The sequence below is a fragment of the Schistocerca serialis genome, chromosome 4 (genome assembly GCF_023864345.2).
Source record: "Schistocerca serialis cubense isolate TAMUIC-IGC-003099 chromosome 4, iqSchSeri2.2, whole genome shotgun sequence".
Classification (NCBI taxonomy): Eukaryota; Metazoa; Arthropoda; class Insecta; order Orthoptera; family Acrididae; genus Schistocerca; species Schistocerca serialis.
The window spans coordinates 482,988,747-483,001,703 of record NC_064641.1 but is presented as its reverse complement, the minus strand read 5'-3'; the positions used below and the strand labels follow the sequence as shown (position 1 = coordinate 483,001,703).

The 12,957-nt window shown below is 38.2% G+C and overlaps 1 protein-coding gene across 2 annotated transcripts in view; it reads right to left on the bottom strand.

Moving 5' to 3' along the window:
• Positions 1–779: 779 nt before the first annotated feature.
• The window catches only part of LOC126475176 (uridine-cytidine kinase-like 1), a 136,896-nt gene continuing 124,718 nt past the window's right edge, over positions 780–12,957 (bottom strand). For both annotated transcript variants that reach the window (XM_050102809.1, XM_050102808.1), the window contains exons 10-11: positions 7,884–8,049; positions 780–1,820 (exon numbers count right to left, since the gene is read on the bottom strand). In XM_050102809.1, the coding sequence (XP_049958766.1) occupies positions 1,669–1,820; positions 7,884–8,049 (318 nt within the window). In that variant the 3' untranslated portion in view covers positions 780–1,668. The remainder of the gene's footprint in view (positions 1,821–7,883; positions 8,050–12,957) is intronic.

Below are 12,957 nucleotides of genomic sequence, written 5' to 3'. Positions count from 1 at the left end.
TCTACTACACTCAGCAGTTTTTACAATAACATTTTCTAAAACTAGGAAACTGTAGCAAGAATGTCTGATATTAGCATTTAACATAATTGTAATAAAACCCATAATCGTGAGGAACTAGTGAGGGCCATGACAATGGCATTTAAACAAATGCTATACTTAAAACAACGACAGAATAGTTCATCATGTCATTCTCCTACATGGGGTAGTTGCATTTTGGCTGTTTTATAATGATAGAATAACTGAGTATAAAATATGTGGTAATTGCATATACAAGCAATTACATCTTTCACATTGTTTGAATTTAATATCAACTGTGATAGAACTGTTGTTCGCGAAAGCAGCGAAGTATTCAGGTCAGTAAAGTACGTACAAATAGAAATTTCATGTGATGCGGAATCAACAGTATTACACGCAATTAAATTTTTTTTTTTTTTTTTTTTTTTTTTTTTTTTTTTTTTTTTTTTTTTTTTTTTTTTTTTTGGTGCGGGGAAGGGGGGGGGGGGACAAATTCCTAATGATAAAGTAGGAGGTGGTGGTGGTATCACTAACAGAACTGAATTTAATGCTCAACTCCTTTATGTCTTCTATGTTCTTTAAGGAGGGCTCTATTCTTGATGCAATGATACATTTTTTTAAAAAAAATACCTTCACTTTATCTGTCAGACAAAATACATCAATTAATATTGAACAAAACGTTATCTTACTAGAAGTTAAGTTTCCTCTATAATGAAAAGGAAATAAAATGCTTTGTACATGCTAAATAAATTTTAAATTTGAAATTGTAGTAACAATACTTCTTTATTCAACAGAAACACTGCCCTTAATAAAATACCACTTTTCACATTTTTAGGATTTGACTCAGTGTCAAAAAGATGCAGTGCCAGCCCCATCAAGCAAAGAGTGTGCCTGGAATAAGTGATCAAACATTTCTGCAGAGTATATACAGCTAGTTGTGACAAACTAGAAATGTACGTATCCAACACAATAAAGAGTGATTGAACAGTAAAGTAACTGCTTGTACAGTAGTATTGCAAATGAAGATTTTGCTTTTTCAAATAAATTGAGGTGTTCAGCATTTAATCCCAAGCTGTCTGTGTTTCTTACACATTGGCATTCTTTATAGGGAAGCAGAAAAAATGCCAACTACTAAAGATTATTGTCACTATTATATTTCTGCCCTATGCTAAGTACCAAAATAGCTTCCAATATTTCATACCACAGTATAACATGGCACTGTGTTCCCCTCAACAGGCACACGATTCACTTGGCAACACCGCATTGCATATTTGTACACATTTGAACAACAAATTGACATTGCAAAATTCATTCCATTTTCTTTTAGAAAGTAAATAAATAAATAATGATATTATACACAGGTGAAAGCACGGTGAGGGACAAAATAACCAGTAACATAACATCTAATTACACGACACACACACACACACACACACACACACACACACACACACACACACACACACAGCTTCTCACTTCCATGATAAAAGCATAATTAAGTACTGAAAACAATTACAAAAACCCTGTATCATTAAACACTGCTCCACTGAACAATTCTGGAGAGCACGTTTTCTTTTGTTGCAGTTAACTATCTGTCGCTGACTGTTACAGAAATACTGTTTATTTCAAACTGCAACAATTTCATACACAGTATCAGAAGACCTCCTCTGATGGCTCAGTTCCAAAATAACGGTCACCAAAATTGCCAATACCAGGAACAACATAAAATTTTTCATTAATTTCTTTATCCAAAGCAGACGTGACTATACGGACATGGGGGAACGCATATGCTATAGAATGAACACCTGTAACAACAAATACAACATTAAAACTGTTACAATGTACACTTTAAGATGTTTATGTCATCTGTTTTAACATCACATTTAAGCTGTAAATAATTTACACTGAAGAACAACAATGTGAAAACTGTGTCAAAGTAATCTTGATGAAGCAGGGAGACCGCAAGTTTTTAAGTATTCAGAAGAAAATCCACAAACACTTCTACATCACGCATGCACGCGTGCATGCGCACACGTACACGCACACACGACCACTGTCTCTGTACTTCCATGCCGCTTAGTCACTCAAGGCTGTCACTTTCGTAGTGACAAGTAGTCCCTCTCCAAATATGCCAAGGGTCCACAGAGGCCTTCATAGGCCAAAATTGTCCTCCCAAGCTTGTCCAAAAACAGGGCTGCTATGTCTTGTCTTTCTGGTCACCTACCACATCCAACATACCCACTGTCCAACCACGAAAGAGCACTCTTCTCAAGACACAGTACCAATCATATCTGCAGAAACTGAATCACATTCTCTGCCAGGGTTTTGACTACCTCTTGTCATGCCCTGAAATGAGGAATATCCTGTCCACTATCCTTTCCACCCCTCTTAATATACCAGGTGTACCAGTATGAAATGAGCATTAAGACACATACGAGTCGATAGGGAACATTTGTTGTGAACGAGCCTTAATTTTTTTTTGTTTGGTTGGTATGACATCTGTCAAAGATATTTAGTATACATCAAGTCAAGGAACAAACAACATCATATGTTTTCATCGTGTTAATGTTGAATTTTGTACCAGAAAGTGATGATTAGTGGAAAGCATTAATTTTTTGTTTTCATTTGAAAAAAAGTGCTGCAGAGTTGCATCGAATGCTTGTCGAGGCATACGGCGATCATGCTCTATCAGAAGCAACATGCAAAAGATGGCTTCAACAGTTCAGAAATAATGATTTGGATGTAAGAAATTAAGAAAGTGGAAGACCACCAAAAAAGTTCGAAGATGCCAAATTGCAAGCAATATTGGATGAAGATGATACTTTGAGTCACAAGCAAATGGCAGCAATGCTAAATGTTGCACAACAAACAATTTCTGACCATTTGAAAGCTATGGGAAAGATCTAAAAGTGTGGAAAATGGGTGCCACATGAGTTGAATGAAAGACAGATGGAAAACCGAAAAACCATTTGTCAAATTTTGTTTCAAAGACATGAAAAGAAAATCAACTTTGCATCGAATTGTTACTGGCGATGAAAAATGGATTTATTTTAAGAATCCTAAACGGGAAAAATTATGGGTTAATCCAGGACGACCATCAACATCGACTGCAAAACCAGATCGATTCGGCGAGAAGACAATGCTCTGTGTTTGGTGGGATCAGAAAGGTGTGGTGTATCACGAGCTTCTAAAACCCGTTGAAACTGTGAATACTAATCACTACAGATAGCAAATGATCAATTTGAACTATGCATTGATCGAAAAAAGACCAGAATGGGCTAGAAGACATGGCAAAGTAATTTTTTTTTACACGACAATGTACCTGCACACAAAGCAAAACTGGTTCAGGATACAATCAAAACACTTGGCTGGAAGCTGCTACCCCACCCGCCGTATTCACCAGACTTGGCCCCTTCAGACTACCATTTGTTTTCATCAATGGGACATGCATTGGCTGAAGAACACTTCAATTTCTATGAAGAAGTAGAAAATTGCGTGTCTGATTGGTTTGCTTCAAAAGACTAACATTCCTATTGGCATGATGTCCACAAACTGCCAGAAAGGTGGTCAAAATGTATAGAAAGCAATGGTCAGTACTTTGAATAAAATGTTTTTTCTTTTCAATTCAAAATTAGTATTTCATTTTCACAACACGCTCATTTCATAACGGTACACCTGGTAATATACTACCGCCCAATGAACCTACCAAATATCCGTATCAATCTCTGCTTCCAACCCCTTGGTCCATGGCTCTGCAATAAACTTAGATGCAAGACCTGACCCATACACCCTTCCACTACCACCTACTGAAGTCTTATCACAAGCCTCTCCTATCCTATCAAAGGCAGAACTATTTGTGAAAGTAGACACGTGATATACAAACTAAGCTGCAACAATTGTGTCACTTTCTACATGGGCACGATGCATAACGAGCTGTCTGTGCATAGGAAACTGAGGCCTAGAGACAACTGGACCATGCAGTTGCTGAACATACCACCCAATACATGTGCTGCACTTCAATGGCTAGTTCACAGCACTCACCATCTGGATTCTTCCTACCACAACCAGCTTTTCTGAACTGCGCAGGCAGCAACTCTCCCTGCAACATATCTTTTATTTCCTTAAAACCATCTGGCCTCAATGTTCACTAATGTGTGTCATCTCTTCTCTGCTTCCACTCCAGCAGTACACATATTTAAACTTTCCCAGCCATGAAGACATGAAGAAAAACCAGCGATACAGTCTTGCACTACAGAATGGATTCTATTATAAACTGCACCTTACGGACAATCACACCATCTGTTGCCCCTTATTTTATTACCAAAATGAGAAAAGAATTTAAAATATCCACATCACAACAAATAGCATTTTAAACGACATTATATTGGCAGAGAGAATAGTGAGATAAGTAAAATAAAATCCCTGTTACAAAACATATCATATCATGCACTGAACTACTCTACTGCACAGATTAATTGGTATGTTCTTTCAGACACATCTGAAAGAACAGACACCATTACTGATCCCTCAGCCATATGTATACATGATGAAATGGAATAAATTCTGACATTGTCCACAATTGGGCACTGTAGTGAATTCAATGGTGACAAGTGAAAATTTGTGCCCGATCTGGCCTCTCACCTGGATTTCCCGCTTTAAGGCTGCAGTCATTTCAACCACCGAGCATGCTTTCCATATCACCCAAATTCCCAACTTGTCACACATTATTTACATAGTGTGCCCTCTCCAATGTAAACAGCATCACGTTGGATTCTCGCAACAGTTCAGGCAACAGAGTGCATCTGCACCGGAACAATCTTAATGGCCATCAAGCCATATATATTTACACATGTGTGGTGTGTGTTCTGTATACATGCAGCTGAGTGATCAAGAATGGTGTCTGTTCTTTAGAAAGTGGGACACGGCTATTCAGATAACTTCAGTGTAGATGCACACACTCTTCTGAACTCTTGCTGGAATCCGGAATGATGCAGTGAGCAATGAGTATGATTGACAGGGGGCACTAAATAAGTAGTGTGCAACAGGTTGGGAATTTGGGAGTAAAGTGTGCTTGGATAGCTGAAGCAGTTAGGCGACCACTAGTGTGAAGTGGGAAATCCAGGTTTAAGTCCCGATCTGGAACAAATTTTCACTCCATCACTGAATTCATTTCAGTGTCCAACTGTGGCCTATATCAGAAATTATTTAATTTCATCAAGAAAGTAAATGTTCCATGGAAATTAAAAAATAAATTTAGTTTACTCACTATATTTTTATTCTGATCTTTCATAGTCACTGCTTTCAGAACTGGAATCGTCACATGTGGATGCCCGACTAATGATTACCAATTGCATTATTTCTCTGGAACAACTTCTTGTCAATAATCTTCTTCCTGTTGATTGTCACTTATGTACTCAAGCTTCCCAACTAGCAATGGGGATTTTGTCTACTGCCTCATGGATCAGTTTTACAGTGCCAACTACTTTAAGCGTAGAATTTCTATCTGTTATGTATCTCCATTGGTGTGCAGGATTATAATGGCAATAATGAGGCGGTACTCCTCTCATTTTGTGACCATGTTGCAGAGCTATGAAATCAATTTTGTATCGTTTACCACTGCCTTTTGAAATCTTCACGAGGTCCAGCAGCTCTGCTCTTGTTTGTGTTTCAATATGTGATATGTCATTACTGCCCTGTCATGAAATTACATCACCTTTTCTTATTTTTGTAGTGGGAGGCCTGGCAAGAACTACAGAGTGATAGCTTGCACTGACCATAATGACACAGCCTGGATCCAAATAAGGCAACAGCTGATTCTGAAACCATTCTCAACATGTTTCTTCTCCATTCATTTTGGCATGGTAGAGATTGTTTTTGATTTTGCTCTGAATATTAGTTTACTTTCTTTCCACAAGAATTTCAAGCTGCCTTGTCCATTTGTTTGCCAAAGACAATTTCTAGTGTGGATTTAATTTTCCCAAGTCTCACCCTAATAATACTTCACGCATTGTTCTTAGAAATGTCATCCCAGGAGCAGCATCAGTCACTGGATTTTACATGTTTAAATTTGATGTTTTCCAATATTTTCTGCACTGATATTGCACTGCCTTCAAACCCAGCTGCTACAGGCATAACAGCGAGCAAGTTCACTGCCATAGTGAACTCCCCTTTCAACTGAAGTCGCTGATTCCTATTACCCACCTAGGCATGCTATGTTTCTTTCCTGGAGACAAACTTCTCTTTTCCAATTGCCTGCCGAGACAATTTGGCCTCCTGCACAATGCGCCTGACAGCTTGTAAATCAATATCACCACAGACCAACTCATCTGAATCTGCTGCACATTTTAAGAACAACAGCACTTTAAAAATAAGGTTTCTCATCTGTTTGTGAAACACACAATGTTGTCTAGGGGTTTCAGCTATTAAGACAAAACTCACAGAATACCACAGGTATCACTCAGTTTTGCACATGTGAAACACGGCAGAATGCTCAAATATGATGGAGATTTGCGGGGCATAGAGTGAGTGCACAGCCCCACAACTCTGCAACTAGCAGCCCATCCTGTCCCCACTATGTCCCTACATGACCCCAAAGGCAGCACAGCCTCTTCAGCTATCCCTATCCTTACCCTGCTGTACCTCTCCCTGCCTGCCCAATGCTGCCTCCTTACCACCACCACCACCACCACCACCACCACCACCACCCCACTCTTGCAAATTACTGCCCTCATCAGGCAACGCAGCAGTTCGCAGTTGGATCCCACCCAGCATCTGGAGACAGTGGTCGTGTGTGTATAAGTTGTGCGGGTATGAATTTGTTAACCACTTCACAGGGCCTTTTGTTTTTGAAAGCTTAAATGTTTAGCAGGCCTTTTCATTGTGCCTGTTTGTGATTCAGTGTCCCCTCTATGTGGTAAGGAGGGATCTATCCTTTCCATATTGTTATTACATTCTGGACTCTTCACTATTTGAACAATAATAGAAACATTATAGCACAAAATCAGAAACACGCAAATTAATTTCTATTAAGTTACAGCATTTTGAACACTGCCATATGGTTCTGGAACTTTGACCATTCCAAAAATAAGAACAAAATTTCTGCTGTTAAAATTTTGGAGTTCCTAAGGACTGTCAAAAGATCATCTTTAAGATAGCATCCTAAACACAGGAGAAGAATTAAATGTAAAGCTAAGGATAAATTAGATCTCAGTAAATAAACCATGTCAGCTGCAGCATATATAAAAGATGGAGTAAGGGATGCTGCCTTATATAATCTTCAAAACCAGATAAGCAAATAAGGTAGGACATGCACTGAATCATGAAACTAGTACAGGGTGGAAGTCTTGATCTTTGACAGTTACGAAGGTCAAAGACACTTTTCTTCTGCACACATTGTTTGTTTCATTTGAGTATTCTTCTAACAAAGAACAGAGACGAATCATTTAGCAACAGAATCAAAAAGTAAAGCATGCTACTTAAGAGACGACGAAAGTAAATAATTACTACTATATCAACAATGTAGGAAAAGATAGATGGCTACTTACCATAAAGAAAGCATGTCAAGTTGCAGACAGTCATGATTAAAAGACACTATAATTACTAGTATACCCTTACCCTTACTACATAACAGTCACAAGCTAAATATCCATGCATTTTTTTTCCTGCGTTATTAAATTGACTTCTACAGAGACATTAATTTTCAGTCAATATTTCTGAAAGAAAATTTTACCACAACTATTGGACTACCTTAAATGCAAACTTTTTTGGCGGTGTACACCAGTGTTTAATTTAAATGAACTTACTGAAAATGTAATAAATACAGCCTAATCATTTCGCTAAAATACTTCAATGGTTACTGTAAATGCTACCTGATTCTGCCATCAGCAATGACACCAGGAGGATATTTTCTTCGGGAACATCATGATCCAGAAGAACTCTGATCGCCATCATAGCTGCTGCACCTGTAGCTACTGTGGCATCCATTAATATTACTTTGTAATCCTTTATATCCTTTGGAAGTCTCAGATAGTACAACTGGTAAAAAAAGAGAACTCTGCATAAACTGGTACTAAGATGACTGGAAACGAGCTGGTCAAATAGGTAAGGCACATTGGAAATAATGCATTCACATTAAACCTATCATCAAACTGCAAGCAGATTTATTTATCTGAGTGACTTCTTCCAAATATGCAACACACAGTTCATTGGTGCACATGCTGCAACATTTTCCACTTTCACGCAAACTGAAAATGTATAATTAAACAGGGGAAACAACATCTTTAATGAACACCTACATATAGAAAAATCAAACAAAAACATGGGTTCTGATTTTCATTTCTTAACCATGTTTTCCAAATTCAGAAATACACATACATATTTCTCAACTACATCATAAACAATACACATACCAGGTAAAATATGCATTCAAATTTGTAGTTTGGAATAGGTAGAAAACATTACTGTAGTTAACAACAGAAAAGTGGAAAATGTGGTAGACCTCTAACAGTGGGAAGGGCTCGTTTGAGCCCTAATGAGATTTGCATTAAAATCTGTAACATGATTAAAATAACACATTTTTTCCACTCATCTGTATGATAAGTACACATTTCAATAAAGCTTTACGTCAAAGTTCTAACATTTTTAGATTGCTGCTTTGCATACAAAACTTCGCATGACCACTCAGATGTGTGTCCAAGTTCTGAAGTTCCCAACATTTCTTTATTTACTTCCGTTGCTTTTTCTTAACACTGAAATCTAACTTTGTGCAGATTATTAACACTTTTCATACTCATTTTCTGCAGGCAACTTTTCCCATTTCTCAATGTTGTCGTCCATCTTAATCCTTTGCACACATTTGTCCTGGCACTTCTGTTGCTTTACTGATTCGTTCAGTTCTACATTTGCTCCTTCATTTGATTAGCTTTCTTGTTGTCCTCTTGCTCTTTGCTGCTTCCCATTTATGAGTTCATTTACTAGATGAAGAATGAACACTTCCCTGCAGCTTATTCTTGGTTATTTGATTGCAGAATATTCATACCTTTATTGCTGACATGTCTAGGATATTATAAAAAGATATGCATTGGGCATCTCCTTGGAAAGATTTTTGATGTGCAGCAACATGTACGCTGCATATTTTCGTATTACGAAAGTATAAATTCGAATTCCACCAAACACCGCATGTTACTTTCCGAACCATTGTAATCGAGATTGCGATGCGCTTTTGTAAGCCAGTTATAGCCCATGACACGTGATCGCGCCAGCCGATGACAGCGGTTATTCAGACCACTAGACACGTGATTTAGTCAGCTAATAGTAACATCACTGTTAAGTAGCACGGATACACAAACAGGAAACGTTAATGTTTTAAATTAATATGCATAGTGTTGCTACAAGAAAAGCAAAGCTTTCACATATAATATTGGTCTCAAAGGTTAATAAGCTGCAGGAGAAGCTAAGCTTTCACATATAAAGTTGAAATTTTTTGCACATGTTACACTTTAGGATATATCACACAAATGTGCCAGTAAAATTTTTAGCAGAGTCCAGTGACTTGTTCTCAAAGTTTTCCATAAATAAATTAGCTACTGCAGAGGGGAGAGAGCTTCTCATAGCACTACATCAATTTGCTCCTAATAACTATATGAATGTCTGATCTTCGGGGCTCGAAATGCTTCTAAATGGCTAGTCATCAAATGCACTGCGATTTAAGAAATTCATCGTACATTCTCGTACATAGTTCAACTTGCGTAAAAGGAAATTTACTTTGAAAATAACACATTCATTCACAATATTTTCCGGCGACCTGTTAGAAATAGGTTCATTTCAGTAGTCGTCAGAGCGCCAGATAACAGGCGCCACCATGCTTTGGCAGTTGCTATGACGCAGGAAGCCCATATGTTCATACGTGTAAAACATTAAAAGATCTTACATTATGTCATAAAAGAAAAGAGACATCAGAGGATACTCCAAGAGCATCGGAATTTCGTGAACCATATTAAAATTGCACATGTAAAGTGCATACTTAAAGAGTACATTTCTATGTCCAGATTCCCAATGAAGTAGGCCTCGACCCATTTTCTTTGAGTACCAGTACTGTATTAATTTATTTTTGATTCTTTATTGTGGCATAACGCCATACATGCTAGAAGATGAAAATGTGCACTTGAAATGCAGCGAGCAGTTGAAATTAGCCAATAGTGTGGAACTAAACACTCTGTTTCAAACACATCGACTGCCTCAGAGTAAGAGATTAATAAAAACCAAATTTCTTTAGAAAACTGACAAAAATAAAAATAACTACATCGTTCTACAAGGTGATTAAGGCATGGCTGTCAGAAAAGTGGAAATAAAATAAAATCTGGAACTAATAACGTATATTAGCCTTCCGTAATTATCTGAACATATTTTAATTCCCGGCCACAGAAATCCATTTTCTTTTCATTTGACATGAGAGCAGTAAACGAAGAGGAAACAGCAAAATCACTAAATGTAAACACGGGTCACGCGGAGACTACACACTTCCCCACTACAACTCAGACTGCTCTGCGCATCAGCCTGGGATCTACGATATTTCCAAGCCGGGAGAATACTAAGATTGTGGTGACCCCCCTCCCAGCCCCCCCTCCATCGTGAGTTGGAGATACGTCAAAAATTTTAAAAAATCGAATTTTCAAAACTATGTTCATTTTGTAGCACACATCTTTCTGAAGATGTCTGATACATAAAACATATATGTTTGAGGAAATGTAAGACTTGGTCTTTAGTGTGCCAGAGTGCAATACCGCCCCGCTTCACACAGCATTCTTTTATCGAAGTCACTGTATTTCGCTCCATGGAATTGAAACCTGTATATTTTGTACTGGATGCCATCAAATTATATTCACGACAGTAGAAATTAAAATGTCCTGTGCTGCCTCTCCTGCTCCCAGTTGCCTGGTTCGACATCTTGCCCCTCTTTTAAAAAAAAATCTCGCAATTACTACTGGATGGGATTATTTGTAATCGGGAGAACAAGAACTCTTCAGAAAATCTGCACTCTTTATTGCCTGTTAGCTTATAACTTTGTTAGGGTGACAAAATTAAATATAGGATACATAAAACCAGTAAAGACAAGAGACAAGCAATACAGTACACATTTCTTCAACCCTTAGCTCCTAGCATTGTTTTCTTTCTTATCTTGCTACAGCTTTACATGGCGTGCTTTCCTTTCTGTGAAAGGATCTATTACCTCATCAAAGTTCATCAAACATTTTGCTACATGAAAAATTGAAATATTGTTGTCTAATACTGCGTAAGCCGTTAATACAGATAGTATCCAAGACTGGTATGGTTTCTCGATCTGCTTACGTCTATTTTGTCACTGTCTGCTGGATAAAAAAGAAAAAAATAGGCCTTTCTAACACTGCAGAAATGGTAAGACACACAAAATAAATGAGACTATTTTGGCACAAATGGTCATTTTTATAACATGACAGAATATAATTCACGAAGACCAACGTAAAATGCCTGTTAGGTCTACTACAACCAAAAAGCTTTATGTTAGAAAATAGTTTCACATTTCATTCATATGCTCCAGTTTCTCGAGCACGAGATCGAAAAGTAGTAGTACGAGACTTTTATATATATTTAGAATCGTCACACTCTTCCATAATTTGTGTGATGTCCCCATTTCCTCTCCTTCCTCGTTCTAATAAACAGTGTTGTCATCACTAATTCTGGAACTATTTCTGCCTTTGTCAAAACTTATTCACCAGTTAACTCCACTAACCCTGCCAGAATCACCGGTTTAGTTATCCCTGATTATTCTCCAGTTAGGCGTTATGTTCGTTCAAACCATTTTCCGCATTACTTCCAGAACAGAACTTACGCGGCTGCTAGAAGGGGACTGTACAACTGGCGCTTACTAGTGTAGCGATCTGCCCAAACATTTTCTGACAAACTTTCATTTTCCTGGATACACCGAGAAGATAATACATAATCTTTCTTACCTGTAATTCCTGTTAGTCGTTTATTTCCACTCTGGTAGTCTGACTCTATGAATTTCCCTAGTAATTATAAGAGCGCTGATCATTCGCAAAACCCAAACAACATAATCAGACAGCGACTGGCGTTCACTCGTTCGGCTTTACTCTACTCAGCTTGTATAGCCCGGTCCCCCTTTGCCTGCAGAAAGTTTATTTCTAAATGCAACAAGGATTCCCCTGACAGACATCATGTACATTATGGACGCATTCAAAACTCAACTTATGATTTTTTTTCTTTTCTTTTACTATGGGACCAAACCGCTCATGTCATCGGTAACTAGGCTTACACACTACTTTAACCCAACTTAAACTAATTTACGCTAAGGACAACACATACATCCGTATCAGAGGAATGATCCAAACCTCTGACTGGGGGAGCCGCGCGAACCGTGGCAAGTCGCCTCAGACCCCACACGGCTACTACCCCGTGCGGCTTATTATTCATTCAGAAATTAACTTATAGGGTGTGTTCAAAAATCAACAGGGATGCGCATCAAAATCATATGAGTAATCTATAGACCAACATGGGCTGGATGCTAAGTGCTTTGTGAAACAAGCTTTTTTTCTCCTCAAGAATATAAATTTGGTGCCCCCACCCTCCCTCATAGATCCGGGCCTGCTGCGCATGCATGAATCTGGCATCTTGGGCGTGGCAGTAAAATTTTCCCCGGTAGCATCTAGCTGCTGGCTGCAACTGCTTACACAGCCATCAGCGACATTTCTGTAGCCAGAAACAGGAGAAGGTACTACTCATACGCCACTCAACTGCGCATGTGCATGAGCCCGCTCGTAACTGCTAAGACTAATCAAATGTAAACCATTGTGACATCACGCTCATCAGAGGCAATTTGTTGTTATCAAGCATTGCATAGTCTTCCTAAGGCCTTTTAACACGCTTTGCTGTTGGCAAACATTTGTA